The 25,000-nt window shown below is 47.8% G+C and overlaps 1 protein-coding gene across 1 annotated transcript in view; it reads left to right on the plus strand.

Annotated features, from left to right (window-relative positions):
* Positions 1-25,000, plus strand: part of arl15a (ADP-ribosylation factor-like 15a) — a gene marked incomplete at its 5' end in the record, with an annotated part of 103,011 nt that overhangs the window by 4,961 nt on the left and 73,050 nt on the right. Inside the window, 1 exon segment of the mRNA XM_076271432.1 lies at positions 15,639-15,847. Within this exon segment, the coding sequence (XP_076127547.1) occupies positions 15,639-15,847 (209 nt within the window).

Here is a 25,000-nt window from a genome sequence, read left to right on the forward strand (position 1 = left end):
CTGGGGATGGGGCTTTTAGTCACGTGGCGGCTCTGTTGTGGTGGAGCTGATTTATAGCGCACCGCGCTGCCATCTGCCGCTCCCATCTCACTCTCCCGGGAATGGTGGTATTCCTTACTTCCTCGCTTCGCTACCTGATGAAAGGAAAACCATCCTAGGGGTTAGAGGTAGCTGTAGCAAAAACACATTAGCCACGTTGACATTTGTCTTATTTGATGCAGAAGTTGAAGCTGTTCAGAGACGCGGGTTAGTAGTTTAGTTTACTCAGTGTAAATTGCTCTTGTTACATGGGGAAATGAGACCAGATCACTCCACTGACTGTTATAATTAAGCAATACGATATAATTTAAGACCGACTGTGTTCATGTTATCATTAATAACATCAAGGCTGTGATCTGTTCGTAGACACAATCTGCAACTACAGTAGTTGGGCAGAACTAGCTGTTGTATCATACAGCTATTACCCATAGTCTTCATAATGGATCCCTGTTACAAGTTAGATAGATAGATAGATAGATAGATAGATACTTTATTGATCCCCAGGGGAAATTCAAGGTCTCAGCAGCATACAGACAACACATTCTTTAACAGCAGAAAAAGTAATTAAAGTATATAATATAAAAACACAACTAAGCAATAAGGACAGTAGAAGATAAAGAATATACTAAATATACTAAAATACAAATTATACTAACTAACACTTAATCTAAATCAATTCTAAAAACAGTATCCACATAGTGGTGATTAATCAATCAGAGGCGCTTGCAATGACTGAGCCAGGGACTGAGGCTGTGATTCTCTGTGCATAGTAAGGTAAGGTAAGGTGCTCTGTGTGAATGAGTGTCATGGTGATAGTGCAATGGTTGTCTTGCCTTTCTCATTTTCTTGAGTGAGGTTTGTGTAGTAGTTCATATGTAAAAGCTTCATTCAACGTTTTGGGTTCCTCTGTTCAAACCTCAAGCCAAGAAGAGAGTCTTTTATATGATATGTGGTATTCATGGACATGTGGTTTGAGTGAAACGCTTTATCGCTTCCAGTAACTCTGGTGAAAAATTTCACAACCTGTCTTCACTCTTCACTCAGCAAATTAACTGACTGAAGTAATTGAATAAAAGGAACCCCTGTAAATCCACTTAAATATCCAATAGTTATTCTTGATTCTTCCGCTGCCTCACTGTGAAAAGGAGACCTCTCCTTTCCCCTAAATAACCTTTTTACTTCTGTGTTTGAAGGGTGTCATTTTGTTGTTTGTATGTGTCTACAGTATGTCTTGTGTATCTATGTGTCCTCATAAAGGGAAGATTTTAACAGATATCGGTACAGACCATCAATCACCCCTCAAGTTGGTTTAGCCCGAGTCCTGATTGGATAATTGGCTGGCCTACTTAGACAGGCTCATTTCACACACATGGGAAGCCTTGTGAGAGAGTCTTGTGGGGGAGCCTTGTGGGAGAGCCTTGTGGGAGAGCCTTGTGGGAGAGCCTTGTGAGAGAGCCTTGTGGGAGAGCCTTGTGAGAGAGACTAAAGAGTGTCAACTGGATAAGAGGTTGTATGGAAAGTTTTCAGTGTGGAAATTGCTAGTGCTTAAGAAACCGGTTGGTTGAATTTTGTTTTGTTTTGTCAAGTATTTTTGTTTGCACTGTTTTCGCACTGTAAATAAATCTGCACTCTCCACCAAAATCCACGTTTGCTTGCTGTGTCTTCACCCCATCATCACTTCACCTCAGTGAGTCCTAGCCGCTCATCCTGCGTGTGGGTATGGACCGCAAGGACCGTATTTTTCACAGTTGGTGTCAGAAGTGGGATTGTGGCGTCCTCGAGGACACTGAGACGGAGGAAGATGGGTACAGACACGACAGCGTTGGCATATCAACGGCTGGCCAGACATGACCTGCAGGAGCAGCGCCCGGTGAGGGAGGTCGAGTGCCAGTGGCACCCGCAGCCCCACGATCACCAGCAGCGTCGTCAGCAGCCTCATGTGTGCCTACACCACCGCCAGCTCCAGCGATCTGGACCAGGACAGCTGTGCCCAGGCTGGAGGAAGGCAAGGTCTTGGAGCAGATCTGTGCAGAGGCGTACTGGCTGAAGTTCAGCGAAGAAAAGCTGTTTGACTCTTTCCTGGCGGCCCATCGTGGACCGAAGGATTTCTGCTTCCAGCACTACTACAGACCGATGGCAAATGACTTGTCTTCCCCAGCACTCAGTGCTGTAGGCCTATGTTCCCCAGCACTCGGTGCTATAATGTTCCCCCAGCAGTCGGTGCTGTTATGTTCCCCCAGCACTCGGTGCTGTAATGTTCCCCCAGCACTCGGTGCTGTAATGTTCCCCCAGCACTCGGTGCTGTAATGTTCCCCCAGCACTCGGTGCTGTAATGTTCCCCCAGCACTCGGTGCTGTTCTGTCCCTGTTTCCCCTGTTATGTACCCCTGTCTTCCCTGGCACGTTGTGCGGCAGCTTGCTGTGAGGCTGCGAACTCCCTGGCACTTTGTGCTATATGTCCCCCTGCAACCTGCTGAGAGGTTGTGTGTTCCCAGCACTCGGTGCTGTCTCTCCCCTGACCCTTGGTGCAGTCACAGACCCCTGTGGCAGATTTTCTGTCTCGCCACCACAGTGACGAGCCTCCAGAGGTGGAGGGAAATGTGAAAAGGAGACCTCTCCTTTCCCCTAAATAACCTTTTACTTCTGTGTTTGAAGGGTGTCATTTTGTTGTTGGTATGTGTCTACAGTATGTCTTGTGTATCTATGTGTCCTCATAAAGGGAAGATTTTAACAGATATCGGTACAGACCATCAATCACCCCTCAAGGTGGTTTAGCCCGAGTCCTGATTGGATAATTGGCTGGCCTACTTAGACAGGCTCATTTCACACACGAGGGAAGCCTTGTGAGAGAGTCTTGTGGGAGAGCCTTGTGGGAGAGCCTTGTGAGAGAGCCTTGTGGGAGAGCCTTGTGAGAGAGACTAAAGAGTGTCAACTGGATAAGAGGTTGTATGGAAAGTTTTCAGTGTGGAAATTGCTAGTGCTTAAGAAACCGGTGACCAGTGAGTCCTAGCCGCTCATCCTGCGTGTGGGTACGGACCGCAAGGACCGTATTTTTCACACTCACTTATAAAACTGTATTACAAATGGTTCCTCACACAGCAGTCAAATTCCTGCAACCAATCCATGATTCGGTACGCTGAGGTGATGACAAACTGACGTCAAGCGTGTCCTCTGGAGCGTGGCATCCTCCCACTACTTGCCGGCCTGCCCGCTGGGGGCACTGGAGGCTTACGCTGAGGCCGGGCACTCTTGCCAGGGGCAGGCCAGCTCAGTGGAAAGGGGATTTGGGGGCAGGTCACAGGCAGGGCTCCGTGTCTGACTCAGTGCTACTACCCCTCTCGTCTGCATAAGCAGGATCATGCATATTTAACTCCACTTCCTGTTTGTGTATGTGTTTGTTTGTTTGTGTTTACTCTGTGTGATTAGTCTGTAAATATGTGTTTGTGTGTGTATGTGTGTGTGTGTGTGTGTGTGTGTGTGCGCTTGTGCGTGTGTGGTGCGTGCATGCGTGCATTCGTTCATGTACGTGTGTGTGCATTGGGGTAGAGGAGGAATCTTCTCCATCCTTGGTCTGAAGAAGAGAATTTTATGGCACATATGGGACAGTGTGTAGAGTGCTTCCGTTGCAGGAACACCACACAACAATGTGCAGCTGGGAGCTTCCTTAGAGGAAGTAGGCTACAGCTCATCCCTCATTCATTTTTCAGAGAGGAGAGAGAGAAGGGAAGAAAGCCGATGCTTTTCTTGAACACAAGAAGTAGATACAGATACATTTCCTATTGCATTGTGATTGTAATAGAACAATTTATAAAAGATACTTCCAAAATGTATGAGAATCAAACCACATACAATGTCAACGTGTGAAATGTCAATGTGCTTTAGGAGAACTTCCAGAGCTATTGTGGTTAAATGTTTTACCGGGTGATTTTGTTACCTTAAGAACACATCAAACAATCACTTGGCTTTAAATGTATCTTAGGTAGTTGTTTCTTAGGGATAACAGTCTGTTGCCAATGTAAAACATTTCCAAAGACTGCACTCGCACTTGAACCTGAGACATTGTGTACTGCAGGGGTGATATTGCGTAACATCAGTTTTGGTCTGCGTCAGGCCGAGCGTTTCAATGTGTTTCTCGTTTAGTGTGTCGGAAATCAGATCTCTAATGCTTGTCAGGCACTGGTTATCAGTTGCTGGTGTGCGTTCTACGCCATGCTTTTAGTAATAGAAGTTTTCCCAACAACGTCTTTTCACGAGTCACTTGACCTGGTGTCTGAATGTTTTACCTCATAGCACTCACTAGCACAAGTTCATGTTTTGTGTAAGTAGACCTACTACTAGTAGGGCCTACTAAAATGGAGTGGAACATTGACTCTAAATAGGAACCTTAGGGAGCGTCATCATTTAATTCATGGTGTACAATAATGAATTGCAAAAGTCAGGCAATAAACAAAGTGTCTCCTGCATGAACTAAGCTGTCATGTGGCATGCATTGAGCATTGTGCTTAGGATCATGCTGATGGTATTAAATTAGCAAATAGATTTGGCCTAGTTATTCAATTAGCTTTAGTTAAACGAGGGTCCTTTATGTGTTTATGTGCACACTGATCCCCTGGTGGATTTTGTTTTGAAGACTGCGCTCATCTGAGTGTTTCTCTGCTCAGCACCTGACTTCAGCCCTCACTCTGGGCAAATCCTCACCCTGGGCAAAACCTCAGTGAGAGTGGTTGGCGTCACCAGCTGTAATAACTCTCTTCTTGTCCGTCTCGTATTTGCGTCAGCCGACGGGCACGCGAGGCACGACAAACGCGTCTAAACACGCTGAGACGGGTGCTCCTGGGAGGAGGGATCTCCGGTGTCACTGGTCCACCGCGGGGCAGCGTGCCGTGGCGTAGAGCAGAGCAGGGCAGAGCAGAGCGGTGCAGCTCCGACTTTAGCTCCTCTGTAAATGGGGCACAAATAGCAGGCTGACGCGAGCCTGGGGGAATGTCCAACAGACGCATCGGACACGGCGTGTGTACTGTCTGGCTGCCCCGAAAAACCACAACACACACACACACACACACACACACACACACACACACACACATACAGTATACACACACGTGTGCGCGCGCACACACACACACACACACACACCCCTCCTCCAAGCCACAACCCACAACCCTTAAACCCGTCAACCGCTCAACGCGTCGACAGTTTACTGATACTCTATTTGTCTAACTTACACGCCCGGCCGTCATGGCTCAGCCCGTCCTGCCAGCCCCAACGCCCTCGTGCCAGCGCCGTGCCTCAGCTGCCATGCCAGCTTCCAGCTCACCACCTTGTGAGTGTTTACACTGGCAAGGGCAATGGCACAGGGTTGAGGGAGGGCACAGGGTTGAGGGAGGGCAGAGATAGTAGCACTGGTCCGATTGAGCTCAGGGTAGTATATAAGTTGGTCCCAGGTATAGAAATTTGCTATTACCATTTGTGGTACTGGACAGTATTTCAGTAAGTTATACCAGGGGTTCCCAAACTTTTCCACGACAAGGCCCCCCAAATACCAATAGGTTCTGGCCAAGGACCCCCTTATTAAACCCATCGACAATACTACGGCAAATGTAGAAATACATTAAGCTAATCCTAATAATTATTTTAGCCACAAACACTTGGAGCATACGCGATGGAGCATACAGTGCGTAAAAATTGTATTTGGGGCTTTCTGCTATATGAGAGCTATCACGACTATTATTCCCAGTCATTATCATGGAAAATATAATGTTCAGATATGCGTCACATTATTATAATGGCATTGTATAATAATCCTCATAGTAATAGGTATATTTAACATTTTTCAAATGTATTTATTTGTTGCTTTTATTTATCCCTCCAACTTGCTGAGGCCCCCCTGGCACCCTCTCACGGCCCCCCAGGGGGCCCCGGCCCCCACTTTGAAAACCACTGAGTTATACAGCAGGGCAACATATATATTGTATAGGTGTGATCGCATGCCCTATTCACTATGTAGGATAATAAGGCAATACACATTTATATGACATTCTTTGCATGGCTTTTGGCTATTCATTTAGATATGGCTATTAGATGAATGTCGTTGCTGTTGTGGATTCTGCTATTGATTGCAGTGTGCAGGCTTGGGTCGTGATGTGAGGTGAGAGGACTCTGTCGGCTTGCGTTACTGTAGTGGTGTCTGCGAGCGCGTCTGGCCTCTCCGATGACAGCGATGTCAGACATGAGGAGAGACCAGCGGTCTAGACGCAGTTTGGATGGCGTGGCATGTGTGATGACAGCCGATGAAGTAGCAGTCATAATAAGAGTATCTGCCCCGCTAGTGTTTCAGCTGTGGTCAGATAAAACTGCACTGGGTGAAGTCTAGCATGTCTCTCTCTCTCTCTCTCTCTCTCTCTCTCTCTCTCTCTCTCTCTCTCTCTCTCTCTCTCTCTCTCGCTTTTTTTCTAACTGTGCATGTATGTATGTCTGCGAGAGAGAAAGTGTGTGTGTTTGGGTCCACGAGTGCGGCCTGTGTGTGTTTCCCTGTTTTGTACATGTACTGTAGGTTTACATCAGTGTGGGCCTGTAGCAGAAGACCCTCTCACAGTCATCAGAGACAGAATATCTGAGAACGTTCATGCCGGGGAAACCACTGTGCTGAAAGGCTTTCTGGGCCAAGTATGGTTCGTATTATTCCAAAATGTGAGCGTAATGTGGTTTTCTTTAACGATAATGGATTTGCGGAGGAAGCATTTCTCTCCCAGAGGGGGAGGCACACGGAGCTCGACTGGAATCATTTGTAAATTGTCATTATGTTTTGCCGAGGAGATCAACATTGTGTTCTGTGTGTTTGTTTGAAGCCTTTCACCTTCGCTTCTCTTCTCTGCTATGTTTTTGATGCTCTCTTTGTAGCTGTCTGTAGAGCTTCCATGCCAAAATCCCTTCATGCCAGAGGTCCTTCTCTCTCTAAAAAGTGTCTTTAGCCACTAAGGATTAAGCTGATGAAAGATGTAGTCACTTGTAATAATTATCATTTATAGAATTATATCCATTTGTCTGTCTTTCTCTATAATGTTATCCATCTGCTGCTGACATAGTGTGATGGTGAAAACTGGAGAGCTAATATGGTTTTCTTTTTTAAAACTTTGGCTCCAGTGGAATGATTCTGGTTGTATGTAAGGAAAGGTCACTATTAATTAGGCTAATGTTTAGTCTCACAGGAGAGCAGCAGGGGTACTGAGAACAATAACTTTGCCCTGCAGAGATTCTAAAAGCTCTACGCCTCTGCCTCAGTACTGCATCAATAGTATACTGTGTGTGTGTGTGTGTGTGTGTGTGTGTGTGTGTGTGTGTGTGTGTGTGTGTGTGTGTGTGTGTGTGTGTGTGTGTGTGTGTGTGTGTGTGTGTGTGTGTGTGTGTGTGTGTGTGTGTGTGTGTGTGTGTGTGTGTGTGTGTGTGTGTGTGTGTGTGTGTGTGTGTGTGTGTGTGCGCGCTTGCGCGTATGTGCGCCGCATGTGCCGTCTCCCGAGGTAGAGATGTCTCTGAATGCTCAGCTGCTTGGCGGAATCTGGTTCGTGTTAGTCGACTTCAAAGAAGATTTGCTTTGACTGGAGTTCAACTGTGAAGTGCAGGAGTCAGGCCATCAACATGTTTTTTTACCGTGGTAAAGGTAAAGAAGAGAAGACATGGGGGGGGGGTGATAGTAGACGGGGCCGAGAATACTAGGAACCAGAAACATAGGAAGCAGCAGGCCTTCTCTGCACCCTGCCATGTTTTTTTTTCTTGAAAAAAGATACAGGGAGAGAAGAGGAGAGGAGAAAGAGAGAATATCACGTTCATGCCTCGTAAAAGTGAGTAAGCCGAAACAAATGCCTAAACCAACCTGGTAGCGGCAGTCTGTGGTTGAGTCATCAGCGCCTCCATCAGAGACAGGAAGACGAAGATGAGCAATCAAACATGCTTTCTCCATTTCCTCTTCTCTCACATCACCTTCCTAGATGATTCCCTAAAACGCGATCAAGGTCTCATGATCTTTTTGAGGCTTGTTTGAAACTTTTAGGAAACACGCCCCTAACCAGTCCCTCACTTTACCACACCGTGTTGATCCCCGTTGGCTCGCCAACCTCCTCTCCTTTGTTTTTCTTTGACGATATCATCTGTTGCAATATTTTTTCTCTTCCATTTTCTGTGGCTTGTGGTCTGTCCGACCTCCTGTTTTTTATAGTCTCTCTCCATCTATTTATCTTATTTTCTCTTGTCTGATTCTGGCCCCTTTCTTCCTTTCTTTTTTTTTGTGTACAGTATTTTTCAGTTCTCTCTTTTTCTCCCAGCCCCCTTGTTTTTCATTCTTGCCATTCTTTTGGTCCTGTTGAATTTATGGGGTTCACATACTTAAGTCCATTGCTCAGTAGTGTCATCTTTTTATCAAAAAACTTTTTATAAAGTATATCCCTCTCTTCCCTTGCACTTTTCTTCTGTCTTCACCTCCCTTTCTTCCTCCCTCACACCCCTGCCCTATGACCATCTGCAGATGTGAGTTCTGAGGGTCCAGACCTGCTCTGCCACTGACAGACATCTTAATGGCCTGTATCGTCATGGTTCAGGGCGGAATTTACCAGAAGGCGCCGCTTATCACCATAGTAAATTTGAAACTACTCGCTTTTTCCTTTCTTTCTTTTTTTTGGCCTCAGTCGTTTTCATAAAATTATCGGCCCAGTGAGCATGGAGAGAAGAGGAAGAGGAGTAGCAGAGAATAGAGTGTTACGAGCTGCCCCCCCCCCCCTCCTCTCCTCTTTTTCCTCATCTCCCCTTCCGCATGATTCCTGTGTTGTTGAACGTTTATTGGTGGTGGTTTAAAATAGTCCTGTGAATCACAAGAAAGCCTCTGATCCTTGCCTCCATGGGGCCAGTTCCCTCCAGCAAGATACAAAGCACTCATCGACACACACACACACACATACACACACACACACACACACACACACACACACACACACACACACACAAATACACACACACACACATTTACACATTACATACACATTAATAACCAAAATTGGCAGTTTGCAACCTATATAAATAAATAACGAATACCTCCTGCCCCCCAGATGTATTGAACCCATATGAGTGAAACCATAAAGGTCTGTCTTATGTTTCCCATAGACTGAGCCACTCTTCTGAGACTAGTGTAAATAAGTCAGTGGTGATGTAATGATGGTACAGCCAAGGTCACATGTTCCCACCATCTCACGGGGACAGCATATCTGAGCCTCGTCCTCCATGTGTGCAGTGCACACACTTTGCACTGAAGGAAACCTAGAGCAAAATGAGGAGATGGTAATTGACTGCCGTCAAAGACCCACAGAAGGAAAAAGACAAAAGTACCTGACCCTCACCATCTGCTCGGAGCAGTGGAGCCCCACAGCCCATGAGGGCTAAACTTAGCTTTTGATGTTCAACAGCAGCAAACCAACTTGAGTCACGTCATGTATGATCCACGCCAAGCTTTTCACCCACGTCTGTCGCCAGCCCCAAAGATGCCTCAGTGTAGCTCAGAGAACATTGGGGGTGATGTGGCACATATGGCTACAGTGTCCATACCACATTCGGGTCCAAGCGCCCTCAGGGAACCCAGCTTTGAGTCCGACCCAGGGCATATCCCGATCCCATCCCAACCCATCCCTTCACTGTCCTGTCAGATTAAAGGCACAAAACATGTTTGTCTCAGTGGACTCATTTAAATATGCGCAGTACAAAGTCACTCAATGAGCAAAGTGTCCCATGCATGAACTCGAGGTAGATCGATTAATCGGTCGTCCAATTTTTTACATGTTTTACGTTATCGGCATTGGCCGCTATTCAAGTATATTAAGCTGATTACAGGCAGGTGCATCTGAGGGCAGCCCAGTGTTATTGTTGCTGTGGACCACATGTGACGCATACTGACCTTTGTGTCAGTTAAATTACCAGTAGCCAGGAGCCACTTTTGGAAGAGTACAACAATGTATAGTATAAGTATATATACTCTTTTGATCCCTAGAGGGAAATTTGGTCTCTGCATTTATCCCAATCCGTGAATTAGTGAAACACACTCAGCACACAGTGAACACACAGTGAGGAAGCACACACTAATCCCAACGCAGTGAGCTGCCTGCTACAGCGGCACTCGGGGAGCAGTAAGGGGTTAGGTGCCTTGCTCAAGGGCACTTCAGCCATTCCTAATGGTCGGGGTTCGAACCGGCAACCCTCCGGTTACAAGTCCGAAGCCCTAACCAGTAGGCCACGGCTGCCCTCATGTTGTACCTGGGAGAAAATGGAAAGTCTTAAAGTCTTAAAGTATCATCATGCAAATAAAGGGAATAAACAACGGAAAAAAAATCGGCCATCGGCTGACCCTGATTTCTAAAGATCGCATCAGCCATAGAAAAACCCATATCGTTCGACCTCTAGCATGAACCAAAGCTATTGTGTGGCATGTGGGAGCATTCAGCTGACCCTCCGATGTTTGTGCTAAGGATCTTGCTCATGGCATTAAATCAGCAAAAGGATTTTGCTTCATTCTTAAATAAGGTTTAGTTTGACTTTGGACTTGGCACTTTACCCCGCCATTTAAATGAGAGCCCTATGTGTTCTTGTGACCTGAGAAGGTAACCTGAGGCAGCATGCTGATATTGTCTAGAAGACAGTGGGGAGGAGGTACAGTATCAGTGTATGTGCCTGCTGTGATGCTTGTGGGATGCCTGTGGGTTCAAAGACAGGTGGTGAATATTTTGGTCCCGTGACCTTTCCACAGTCTGCAGACATTTGGTAGACATTTTTGTTTTTGGTGGTTAGTGTTCCTGGATGTAAGCGTGTCTTGGTGTATCGAAAAAGAGAGCTCCATTTGTGTGTGTTTGCATGTGTTTGAGTATGTATGTACTGTATATGTGTGTGTGTGTGTGTGTGTGTGTGTGTGTGTGTGTGTGTGTGTGTGTGTGTGTGTGTGTGTGTGTGTGTGAGAGAGAGTTTGTGTGTAGGAGAGGATATACTACAGTCCCATCTAGTGTCTGAGGCTCAGCAGGAGGAAGAGGAGTGTGTGGAGGTCCCAGGGCTTCCACAGCTGCTGAGCAGATGACACACACTGGTCAGCTCAGCTCAGCTCCTCAGCCACACTGACGGTCCCTCTGTCAGAAAGAGAATGAAGGACACCCACACACACTCACACACACATACACACACACACACACACACACACACACACACATACACAGACACACACGTGCATGCACCAAGTCATCTACAGTACACACTCCACTTCTCAGTTCACATGTATGTTAACACAAGCATCAATATAAACAGTATACACAGACAAATAAATGCACACACAGGCACGCACACGCACACGCACACGCACACACACACACACACACACACACACACACATTCTTTCCTATGTCTGTATGTTTTCATGCATGCTCACAAATGTTAATCAGTCCACACAGACAAACAAATGTACATGCAATAGTCATGCAGGCACACACACACACACACATGTAAACAAAAGTAGGAATGTGCCTTTCAATATCAACAATGACACGCTTGCAGCCTCCCCCCCCCCCCACACACACCCTCTCCTTCCGCTTTCTGATCATTTGCTCCAGCCTTGATCCATCTTCTCATCTGAGGCCAGCAACAATGACACACTTGCAGCCTTCCTCCCCACTCACACTCACACACACACACACACACACACACACACACACACACACACACACACACACACACACTGAGGCCACCCTTGATTAAAGTCCTCTTTAGTGGAAGGAAGATGAAGTGTGTTAGAGGACAAACATAGTTTCCGAAGACAAGACAATGCCAGTAAACCTAATCAAAAATGTCCACGTTGGCCAGTACAGTAATGAAAGAGACCACAGAAGAAAGCCATGCCATTTGTTTTCATCCAGCACAAGGTGTTCCTGTAGCCATAAAAGCTCTAAATCCTTAATTGTCTGCTCATTTTGTGCTGTATGGCACTGATCATTAAAGAGTTGTCTTCAATAATTATAGTCCCTTGGGCCTCCCCATGGACACCCTTTGTGGCTCAACTGTTTTGAGTTGCGGGGCTGCACATGGGTTTGTCCAGATGTTCATCAGATCCTACTTCCTCTACATCAAATCAATAAACTTGATCGACTACTTGTCATCAGTGCAACTTTTAAGAGAGCATGAAACGTCTCTCGAGCCATTCGTAATAAAGAACAAGTGCCAGAACAGACCATAATCTTTGGTTTGGCAGGGCAGAGCTCATCTGCAAAAAGGAAGCTTTTCTGCCAAAAAAACCCCCATCCTCATCGACAGTGACCAATAGGTGGCAGAAGTTGTCAGTAGGACACCAAAATGAATGAAATTTCATACAGAGAAAAAAAAGAGACAGGATATAAGAAAAATAAAATGGTATAAAGTATTTACTTTAAGTATTTTCAAAGCATATTACATGACCACAACAGGCAAAGTAGAGACAAGTGAAAAGTGAGGGAGTGACGTCCTAGTTTAAATCAGTGCATGAACTTTGACTGGCCCTTACTGGCTTGCTCACTCACTCACGGCTTGTGACGTCACTGCAGCAGTCGATCTACGAGCTGAGAGGGGAAGCCACACTCGGGCGGGGGGGGGCAGGGGTCTATAATAAGACCATACGATTGTAATGTGTCATATACACAGAAGTTTCCTGAGAGAAAAGGGAAAGACAACATAAGGATGACGGTGTCCGTAATGAGATGGCCGGCGCATGCGGTCACTCACCTCTCCCGCCTCGGGCCACGCTGGCTTCGGCTCTTGTAAGCCTGAGCCATCCATCGGCGTGTGTGTGTGGGGGAGGGGGGGTTGAGGGGTGTGTGTGGGTGTGTGTGGGTGTGTATGTGTGAGAGAGGGAGATGACTCACGTCATGAGCATGTAGGTCCTATTCCTCAAATTACTTACACTAACAAATACAGTTGTGGTGCACTGAAGCTTGTTTCTCGAGCGGATATGCACACCCAAATTGCTGTGCAGAAAAAGGAAACCATATGTTGTGGCCATAAATTGGAGGTATTTGAACACCCCCTCCAAAACACACACACACACACACACTGTTGGGTTTTTGTAGTCTTAATACTTAAAAACACTCATGTCGTATGCAGAGGAGGAGTGAGAGAGAGAGAGAAAGAGATAGAGAGAGAGAGAGAGAGAGAGAGAAAGAGTGACTAGTGTGTTTACTAGTGTGGGAAACGATAGAGGTAGATAGGAGAGAAACAGAGTGAAGAAGAGTGGGATGAATTATGTGCGCAGGCCTGTGCCAGGCTCAAGAAAAGAGCGAGAAACAAATAGAGAGAGAGAAAAAAAAGAAATAAAGAGCGAGAAGGAGCCAAATAAACACAGAAAAGGAGCCCTCTTAGTGAGTGCCGAGTCTAAGATACAGAGTGGAAGACAAACGTGACATCCACTGACTGTGGCACGGTGGTGAAGGGATCCAGCACTTCCCCTTATCAGTGTGAGGATCAGACTGGTTCACACTCCACCAGCCATTTCCACTCAAGGACACAGAATTGGATGCTGTTATTATCTCATACTGTCATAACAAAAATAAATACAAATAAAACAATTGGCAACTGCTGCAACTAACAAATTGAATGCAAGTGGTTCTTGGTCCTGGTTTTATTGTGTAATGCACAGAAACAGTGGTTCCTCACGCAGTACTTGAGTTTGGTATGATCCACAGATCCCTACACTTTCTGTCTCGAATTACTACTCCTGCACCATCTGACTTGATGCCTGTACTGTACTGTATTTAGCTTTTATCCAAAGCTATTTTCAATACGGACCCAAGATTTGATTAGTTGCCATATGTATGATCGCCGGAAGTCAACTTCATGGTCTTGGTGTTGCTGTTTGCAGCCTGCTTGATCGTTGGTCTATGGGAACACTTATTCCTCTCTCTCTCTCTCTCTCTCTCTCTCTCTCTCTCTCTCTCTCTCTCTCTCTCTCACTCTCTCCCTCTCTCTGTCCCCCCCTCTCTTTTCTCTTTTGCCCACCTGTTTATATTTGAGGTGGACTGACCTGGCCCCCTCAACTCTCAGGCCCATGTGTTGCGTTTTGCTCACGCTGGTGCTGATCCGAGAAGTCGTAAATCCCTCATTCTATGTTCGGTCCAATGTTTTAGGAGCGTGCAAATCTTATTTTTACGTCCTAGGAGGCTCCCTTGAAGAGGGATGCGGAAGGATTAAGTGGAATTTTTGCGGTTTATTTGTTTTTTTCAATCTCTCGCCTCACCGTTTTGCGTCATTGAGATGTCCCTCTACGCACGAGCAGCCACTACATACCTCAGCAAAACTTTAAGCAGGTTGATTTCCGTTCACTTGTACCCTCTGGTAGGCAATCGAAGGTCGTTAATGTGTTTCCGCTGTAAAACATGTCTCTAAACGTGTCTCTAAAACGTGCATTACCTCCAATATTCTTTTTTTTGTGACCAGAATGATCTATATCTTACCACACATAACTCTTACCAAGACATTCATTTCATTTTGTGTGTTCATCTGGTCTGAGCTCGGCAGGACGAGGACAGTTTCTTTTCCTTTTGATCAGATCAGATGCGGTCCAGTCAGGTCCAGATGCATTCCGATCCTGGGTTCTGATCCGGTCAGAGGTGTGTGGGGACTCCCTCTGAGCCCTCCATCTCTCTGCTGCTCTGCTTTGGGCCAAAGTAGGTCAGGCAGAAACTGAGTGAGTCGAATATGGGATCATCAGTCATCAGGCTCCCACCAGCAAATGGAGTATTTATTACCATATTATTACGGACGAATTACGAGCTTGGCTCTTGCTTCCACTGGATAAATGATCTACTTGCCTCTTGATTGCATCATTTGCCTTCCATCCTGAACCCTTCCTCTATTAGGTCAGTGTTTCTCAAACGTTTTCAGACCAAAGACCACTTCTCACCACCTAACTCCCTAGATATCCTGAAAAAAAAAAAAACAGTAGGCCTACTTCAACAGTATATTACACAATACTCACTGAAACATCAAGACTTGAAGGAAGTGATTGTTATGTCAGAGGATTCGATTTTTTCAACTAATGCTGTCTTGACAGTTGGATGCTAGTTATGTAGTACGTGTAAACTGGTGTAGCTACATAGAGTCATAAAACGTTCAGCTTGTTGAAGTCTGTCAGGACTATTAAACAGACAATTCAAATAATACTGTTTGGATTTACATAGGAGTTGGGTCAATATTGCAAACAAACCATCTATGTGACTCGGAGCCACTAGGGATAGCTTGCATACCACACTATGTCCACTTACCACTGTACTAAGCCAACCTCAAGCCGATCCCTTCCCACTGTTTAAAGGAAGCTTGCCCTTACCACCGTTGCCTTGCCTCATTACCTCTCTACTTACTTACTTACTGCTAATAAGTATGTGCTTCTGTATAACACATTCCCATGACAACAGTGGCTTTCACTTCATACCCCGGGGGCTCACTCTCATATTTATCTAGGGAGTGTGCACAGCCAGTCATTCACGGCTGCTGTTTCACAGTTTCGGTGTTAATTGTGGTATGGTGATGACTCCTAATCCTCTACCCTCCCTCCCTCTCCAGGCGCCGACCACATAAAGAAGTACTGGAGCCGCTACTACCAGGGCTCGCAGGGCGTGGTGTTCGTGGTGAACAGCGCGTGTTCGCCGGCCGAGCTGGAGGCGTCGCGGGCGGAGCTCCACCTGGCCCTGCAGCACCCGCAGCTGTGCACGCTGCCCTTCCTCATCCTCGCCAACCACCAGGACCAGCCGGCCGCGCGGCCCGTGCCCGAGGTCAGCAGCTTTACTGTCCAGATACCGAGGGCGGCGGGGGGATGGGATGAGGGGCGGGTGGGGGGGGTTGTGTTTCGAGAGACTCGGACAGGATGAAAGAGGGACAGTGAGAGCAAATGAGGGCTGGAGAAAGAGGTGGAACGAGGAGTGTGGGGGAGAGAGAGGGAGAGAGAAAGAGGGGATAGAGGGATTGGATGAGGATCAGAGAGATAGAGAGAAGGGGAGAGGAAGGGAGAGGGACAGTCACAGAAATAGAGGAGAGATAGACAGAGGGGTGGAGAGAGGGAGAGAGGGATGAAAGACAGAGTGAGAGGGTAAATGAGAGCAGGGAGAGTGACACGAGAGAGGGAGAGTGACACGAGTATGAAGGAGTGAAAGAGAAGCATGGAGCGAAACAGGTAGATCAAGAAACTGAAGAGGGGAAGTGTGAGTAGAGAGAGAGAGAGAAAGAGAGAGAAAGAGAGACAGAGAGAGAGAGAGAGAGAGAGAGAGAGAGAGAGAGAGAGAGAGAGAGAGAGAGAGAGAGAGAGAGGCATGTGTGTCTGCTCTCAGTCCCACATGTACCTCATGCTGATCCTCCTGCAGGATAACAGAGTTTTGTTATGTTGGCTTCCTTGCATACACATTGGATGAATTGTTTGTGTGTCTGAAGGGGAAAGCATTTCTGTGTGTGTGTGTGTGTGTGTGTGTGTGTGTGTGTGTGTGTGAGTGTGTGTGTGTGTGTGAGTGGGTGGGCTGAGGAGAGGCCAAGCCCGTTGTTGCCATGCTGGAAAGAGTTTGTTGTTGCGACCCTGAGATGATGACGGCCCCTCTTGCGGGGGCTTTTGTGAGATACGAGACGTAAGACCAGAAATGTGGGACACGCTCACTCTCGTGTGCGTCCGGCCAGGCCTACGTCCATGCCCTGCTCCCTGCGTCACGCTGTTGATAAAGGATGTTCTCCTGAGTCCACCTACTGCCCCCTTGGCCCCTTTTCATCCCCACCGTGCACCCCTATCCTACAGAACCCCCAAACACCTCAACCCCTATTTTACCCCCCCCCCACACACACACACACACATCCACTCACACACACACATCCACTCACACACACACATCCACTCACACACACACGCACACTGAGATGGAACCTGGGTGGAACGGCACGGCAGGCGCCGAGTAAACACAGCGTGACGTGATGTGACCGCCGCCGTGAGTAATGGCCTCTTTCCACACAGTGAGAAAACCCAGGAGGCGTGAATCAGAGCCGAGCAATGAGAGAGGGAGATAGGGAGCGATAGAGAGAGAGAGGGGGGGGGGTGGATAGGGAGAGAGAGAGAGAGAGAGAGAGAGAGGGAGAGAGAGAGAGAGAGACAGAGAGAGAGAGGGAGGGGTGGTAGAGGGAGAGAGAGAGAGTGGGAGAGGGAGAGTGAGAGGGAGTGTGAAAGATAAAGATGAAAAGACAGAGAAAGTTTCTGAAATAGAGAGAGAGAAGAATAGAGAGAGGGATGCTGAGATATAGGGCTAGACAAAGAGAGAGAGAGAGAGAGAGAGAGAGAGACTTTTGCTCTGATAAGAGTGGCACTTCTCTTTGATGAGCAACACACAGCTGGCATGATGTGATAAAACACTGTTGTCTACATAAGCAATCCTCATCCCTCCTCCCTCCCACACACACACACACACACACACACACACACAGACACAAACACACACACACACACAGACACAAACACTAGTTCTCTGGAAAGGAAACAGGTACTCGATACATCATGCTTTCTATTTAGGTCACTGTCTGCAGGTGTGTTTTATTTTCTTTTTTTTTGCAAAAATGTTGCAACAGCATCCAAGTTCGCCGCTATTTGTAAACATGAAGAATGTGGCCATAGTAGTTTCCAGGGAGTCCGCCACCGCAGACTCCACAGACTAACCTCCTTAAGAGCATGACCCGGGAGCGCATCGGAGCGCGACGCCACAACCTTGGCAGGAAGTGCTCGGGAGAGTTTTGAACGTCCTTCAGCCTCTTTTGCCAACGATACAGCGAGCATATTTGTGGGAAACGGGTGCGCACATCCCAAATATATTTTCACAGGTGCCAGACAAAACATGTCAGAGAGAGAGGGAGATGGTCTGCACACTGTACATGAGCTCCAAGAAATTTAGTCTAAAAAGGCAACGTTTCGATCTCAACAGATCTTCATCAGGATACCGCAAGCACCCTCACACCCACCAGCTCCACCCCCTCCACCCTTGCCCTTCTTCAGAGCCAATGTTCCCTGTAAACAACGCCTTTCTGTCAGGTTGCCATTGGTATCTCATTTAGTTTTGTGCTTGCGCTGGCATCCACTTGGCCCATAGTCTCCACGCAGGCAGTGTCCTTCTCAAGAAGCAGCATTTTTTTACACTCACTTTTTAACCTGTCAGCATTTTATTTTTATCTTTTTATTATTTATTATAAATGTCTTCACACACACACACACACACACACAATCACAATCACACACACACACAATCTCTCTCTCACACACACACACACACACACACACACACACACACACACACACACTGTATATATATTTCTTTTTTTTGGCAGCCCACTCTTCTTTTGGAATCCATTCAGGCAATGCTCTTTGGCCCATCCTATTGCAATGTTCTAATTCATTTACCTCACTCTTACCTTCTTACAGTACCTCACTCTAACCCCCGCACACCACCCCACCCCTCACCCCCCCACTCCCCACCTCTCCTAAGCTTAATGCGCTAATAAGTCGGTGACTGTGCCTCTATCCGACGCGGGGAAGGCGCTGGTGGACATGCCAAGGAGAGTGAGTGTCTGAGCCGGCCGGTGCACAGACTCCAGATTTAGCTGAGCAGGAGGTTTTTTTTTGTCCTGTCCCAAAGGCTAATCCCCCTGCTTGTCGACATAGCAGGAAAGCCAACGACTATAGCGTCAGCCCTTGAGACCAGTGGCCAGTAAGGGCAGGGGAGAGAAGGAGTGGTGGTCGGTCCTGTGGAACGCTGAGAGGAGTTTGGACGTTGTTCATGGCTGAAGTGTGAAAGGAGAGAACCCCCCCCCCCCCCCCCTCCCCAAGAAAAAACAAAACAAAATGCCATGTGAAGCGCAGGAAGCCTGGTGTAAAGGATGTAGAGTCAGGGAGGGTGGTGTGGTGGGTGGGTGGATGAGTTCCCCCTGCTGGGTTGGTCCCTTCCTGGTTGGTGGGAACAGATACCCCACAGACACAGAGTGTGACACAGGCTGATGCTGGACCAGCAGGAGACGAGCAACACGAGCAACGAGCAACACTGTTCATGTGTAGATCATGCCCACACTCACAGAGTCAGGCCAACACACACACACACACACACACACACACACACACACACACACACACACACACACACACACACACACAGACACACACACACACACACACACACACACACACAGACACACACAGACATACACAGACGTACACACACAGAGATGCACATTGTGCAGGTGCCCACCCTAGACACTGTACAGCTTGTATGCATCCACTCAGACACACACACACACACACACACACACACACACACACACACACACACACACACACACACACATACACTGAAATGGTCAGGCTGGTGTGAAACTGGTGGTCCCCTCCTCATTTGTCTGTCTTGAGTGTCAGGTTATGTTTTTGGCTTGGTGACACCTGTGGTCGTCTGAGGGGAGGAGGGGAGAAGAGGGGATCCAAAATGGACAGAGCGATGAGTGGCAAGAGGAAGAGAAAGTGAGACTCTGTGTGCGATGTTATGGCTAGCCGCCTTCACACACACACACACACTACTCACATCATTCACATTACTATCGTGTTTCAAAGGGGATTGTGCCACGAGGAAGTGGTTACTGTGATCTGCCGATTTAAACCACCTGCCAGGCAGCGCTGACCACAGACATGTCCACTGACAGGCTCGTCCGCTGCAGTCCTGTGTGCCAGGACCCTCTCTTCGTCCTCTGCTGAGTCTCAGCTGAACACCCCCCCCCCCCCGTGTGTGGTTAGTTCACAGTTCTGCTCCATGCACATTGATTAGCCCAGTCTATAACTGCCAGTGTTGGTGTGTGTGTGTGTGTGTGTGTGTGTGTGTGTGTGTGTGTGTGTGTGTGTGTGTGTGTGTGTGTGTGTGTGTGTGTGTGTGTGTGTGTGTGTGTGTGTGTGTGTGTGTGTGTGTGTGTGTGCGCCCGCGTGTGTGTGTGTGGGCCACGCGTTCTGCTCTAATGCTCTCTGTATGTTGCTCTGTATGTAGTAAAGCCTTTGGGGAGAGTGTCTGGCTATTGCACAATGTTCACACATCCCCTGTATAAGCTACAACAGCCGTGGCGGTGGTGGTCTGCACGTCCATCTGGGAGCCGTTGGGAATTAGCCTCACCTTAGGCTCTCTCCTCAGTCTACCCCGCTTCGCTTTCCTTCGCCTCACTTTACCTCTCCTCAGCTGCTCTGACCGCTCGCTCCACGCTTTCTCTCTCTCTCTCTCTCTCTCTCTCTCTCTCTCTCTCTCTCTCTCTCTCTCTCTCTGGCGCGCATGTGTGCGTGTGCGCGCGTGCCTGTGAGGGACCGTGCCCTGGTCATCTGAGGATGCAGCTTTGCTCTGTGCTGCTCTGCTCTGCTGGCTTCTGGAGTGGCAGAGACACACACAAGCACACACACACACACACGCACACACTTATTCAAGCACACTCACACACACTGACACATACTCCTCCTATCCCCCCCCCACACACACACACACACACTCTCATTAGTGGCTGGTTACAGCCCATCAGTAAGATCCACATTGCTTCTCAGCCTGTCATGTTTCTCCCCTGGCTATTTTCATAGGGCCTGTCCGTGTCGACAGTCGACTTGCCCCATCTACCCCCTCTTTGCCCGTCTGCCCGCCTGGACGTCACCCCCCCCCACCCCCGCCTTGTTCTCTGCCCGTTCCCTGGCCCCTGACAGCTATTGACCCCTGTTAGCTGTTTGCAAACACGTGCTGGGGATCCGAGCGCGTCTCGCCGGACCCACAGGCGCTTTGCCTTTGATTTGCGCTGTCTGTCCGAGGGCTCGTGGTGTGGTGAAGGGCGCCCAGGGAGATGGCCCTGATGAGGATGTTGTTATTGCTGTTGTTTGTTTGTTGTTATTGTTGACGAGGGAGGGTGCATGACAGCATGGCTCACTGTACATGTGTGCAGGTCCTGTGCACGCAAGTGCTGCCTACACACACACACACACATGCCTAATATACGCACACATGCTCACACAACGCACACATTGCGTTGTCATCCTCACACAGACACACACACACAGACACACACACACACGTTTGTCAGTCCATCGCAAGCGATGATGACAATGCCTCCAAAGGGGATAGGGGGAAGGGTTGGGGTCGGGGGGCTACTACTGTGTGTAGCTGTAGAGTCCTATCCTGGATCTGCATATCTTGCCGCAGGTGTGCCATGTGAGGACTGAGTCAGGAGATTGAGGCTGTTCTATGACAGCAGGAAAGTGTTGTTGCTTCAGCCGCTCAGTCCGTTGCTGAGTGTGTTTCTCCTCTAGATGCTTGACCCCATCATTGAGCAGGGAGCGCCAGCAATGGCGATCCATTGCACTGACTTCAAGGAGTTCAGGCTTGATGTTGCTTTTCTTCAGAGTTTATTTTAACTGGTCCTTATAGCGGCGTTTTTGCTCACCAGGTCTACTAGCTGCAGGCAGTTGTCCATAGAGGACCTGGAAGGGTAGCCTGTATGCAGGGCTTCGGATTACGTGTCCACCCACCTTAGTTGTCTCCGAACAAAGACTGCCTCAATACTGAAGGATTGAGCATGCTGGAGGATTTCAGTATGGGGAATGCTGTCTTCACAGCTGATTCCAATGATGTGAAGGCATTGTGTTGAAGGCATTTGATGTGAAAAGCCTCAAGTTGTCTAATGTGACACACACATACAGAGTAGGGTTTAATATATTTTCTCGAAAATTAGATAAATCAGATCCTGGGGAATTGATATTGGCCTACATCCCCCCCCCCCATCGCTCTTTTCGTCTCCTGGGGAATAGATGATCCATTTCTGGGGAATTTTTTTTGTTTTGTTTTGTTTTTAGCCCAATGTATCGACATCATTCAAATATGCGTTCCCAAATCCCAAACTGACATTTTTTATATTATTTGTATCAAGGCAAAAGAGCACAGTTTATGTCCATCATCAACACAGTTTGTGCAATGATCAATTTTGCTGCGTGATCAAGTGATCTGCGTGCGTGACATCTGCTGCAGCGCTAATTATGAAATGCCAGGTGGATTGTCTGTGACTTGTCTTCTGAAAATCTAGGCAACCCTTTTAAAACCAATATTTTACAGAACTCCATTATGAAAACTAACAAAATCTGCTAAAGTAGGCCTAAACAATTTAATTATTCCTAAACCATTCTTTTAAACGAAATCCATTCTGTGGCTGAGATTTGTAAGCGGCTGCAAACCACACCCGGCTGAATAATCACACAAGGTAAAATATTTCAAATATTTCTTTATTAGGGCATTCATTCTCACCTTGCCTTTCTTTCTTTTTTTCTGGAAGTGTGCTTCCAAGAAGCAGAGAGCGTCGATAGATCTCTGCGCTCAGGCGGTTTCGGATTTTCGTGACAAATTGGTCGCAGATAGAAAGTGCTCTCTCCGCCTCCACGGATGTAGCCTGAATAGTACTAGAGCTTCAAACAACTGTTGCGGGTTGGGTGGTCTCCTGTTGGTGGCCTTGAAGAGGGCCTACGGTAGGCCTACGGCACCATCGCCTGCATCAACGTTACTGTATGACAATAGACGTGCACTCCTTGCGTTTTTTATTTTAGTTCCCATTTCATAACGTACGGAAACCTTTCCCGGGAATCGTGAAAATAGTCTAGTCAGATTTCCCGGGAATCCCGTCTCCCGGGATTAAACCCTAATACACACACACACATACACACACATACACAGACATACACACACACACTATTCATGCACCCACACATAGATTACAGTTCTAGAAAAGACCGGAGTTCCTATTGCCTTATGCTTTCAGTGCCTCTCCCTTTCATGTCAAACTGTAAGAGTCTGAGTCAGAGGAGTGGATTGTTTGTAGTCATATCTGCATGGCTGAAACTAACCTGTAGGCTTTACAGGTGTGCTAACCTGCCTTTGTGTGTGTGTGTGTGTGTGTGTGTGTGTGTGTGTGTGTGTGTGTGTGTGTATGTGTGTGCATGTGTGTGTGGGTGGGTTGGTAAGATGAGGAGCAATCCTGACTTGTAACCAAGCTCACATGAAAGGGGAAAAGTTGCACCATCGGAAATACTTCACATTTTATTTTCAGGATGTGGGAGGAGGAAGAGCTTTGCTTTGTGTGTGTGTGTGTGCGTGTGTGTGTGTGTGTGTGTGTGTGTGTGTGTGTGTGTGTGTGTGTGTGTGTGTGTGCATGTGCATGTGTTAGTGTGTCTTTGTGGATGTGTGTGTGTGTGTGTGTGTGTGTGTGTGTGTGTGTGTGTGTGTGTTTATGTGTGTGTGTGTTCATGAAGCAGCAGTTGAGAGTAGTTGTTTATGACATGTATATGACACTCAACATGTAAGTATGCCTATATGTGCTTATTTATGTTCCTCTAACTGAGTGCGTGCCGTGCATGTGTGTGTATACGTCTGACAGTATCCTTGCATGCAAATAGCGTTGCGTGTCGGTCTGGTCTTGACGCGTTCACATCCAGGGTCGGCGGGTGCGTGTGTGTTCGCGTGTGTCGAGGGCATGTGGGTGAGTGTGGAAGAGGAGCTCGCGTGCACCGGGTGAGGACGTGACGGGTGGCGCGTTTTGCAGTACAGTAGCGCTTGAGCTTTGCGTGCACTTTCGCGCGTTTGCGTGCGTCCACGAATATATGGGTGTGCATTTATAGTTTGTGTGTGTGTGTGTGTGTGTGTGTGTGTGTGTGTGTGTGTTTGTGTGTGTGTGTGTTTGTGTGTGCGTGTCTATAAGTACAGTGGACCCATCAGAGCAGAATGGAAGGAGAACAGAGCTCAGGAGCCAGGACTAGAGCTTTGGGATATAAAGTGACATTTCTCTGTCTGATTCTCTCTCTCTCTCTCTCTCTCTCTCTCTCTCTCTCTCTCTCTCTCTCTCTCTCTCTCTCTCCCTCCTTCTCGCTCACCGTCCCACTCGCCCCATACTGAACCCTTAGCCTCAGAAGAGAGTGTCTGGGCCTACATTCCCCCCCCATCATCGCTCTCTCTCTCTCCGTCTCCCTTAGCTCTGTCACGCAATACACGATCGAGCGCAGCGATGCGGTGTCACCAAACCATGGCTCCAGAACCACTCCACCGTTCACACGCTATACACACAGCCCGAGCCGCGGTAGCACGGCACATCCCCTCGCACGCCACACCAACCGACAGACACCCTTTAGATAACAAACCTACAGTTGCAGAGGGGGGAACGCTGTAGTCTGTCCCCTCTGAGGTAATTTACGCACTTCATACGAGATGCGAAAATGGCTTAACTGGCCACAGTGTGCTTTTATGGGTGTAAGTGCGCTTTATATAAAAATGAGGAGAGCCGAGGTCATTCTCGTCAGCAGTTGATGCAGTTGTTACATAATTTGAGGCAGACCGAATTACAGTGCATGACAGCATTCAAATTCTAAAGCACCACAAGCATATCTTAGTTTGTATCTTTTGGTTTGACCTTATGACCTTATGGTCTTTCAACGAGCTGAGTTATCCTCACCTGCCTCTCGATGACTGTATCGGGGGGTGGGTGGGGGTGTGTTACACTGAGTTACAGCCCGTTCCCTGGTCACGATGATGTCTTTTTTTAGGGACTTTTTTTCTTCCCTTCATCTTTCGAACGGCGTGTGCCGTCGTGAATAATGCACGCGGCTCGCGTCCGACGGCTTCTCCTGTAGGATCGGTCCTGCTCAATATTAAATGAAAGTTATGCTAAATGTATCTGGGTGCGTGTTCTGGGCCAGAGTGGTGTGCTTACCAGTTGGAGGGAGCTGCGTCTCCGGTCTAAAAGCCCAATTAAACACGTGTCTCCCACCCCCAAGCCCACCCCCAGCACGCCCCACCACACCTCCCCCCCTGTTCCCACGGATGACCCCCCCCGCACACGGCAAGGCAGGCCGGGGTTTTTCCGAGGCGCTA

Source organism: Alosa pseudoharengus, unplaced genomic scaffold, assembly GCF_046254945.1.
Source record: "Alosa pseudoharengus isolate Yale_2024_CS ecotype anadromous, Long Island Sound unplaced genomic scaffold, YU_APseudo_1.1 YU_APseudo_1.1_scf_6, whole genome shotgun sequence".
Taxonomy (NCBI): Eukaryota; Metazoa; Chordata; class Actinopteri; order Clupeiformes; family Clupeidae; genus Alosa; species Alosa pseudoharengus.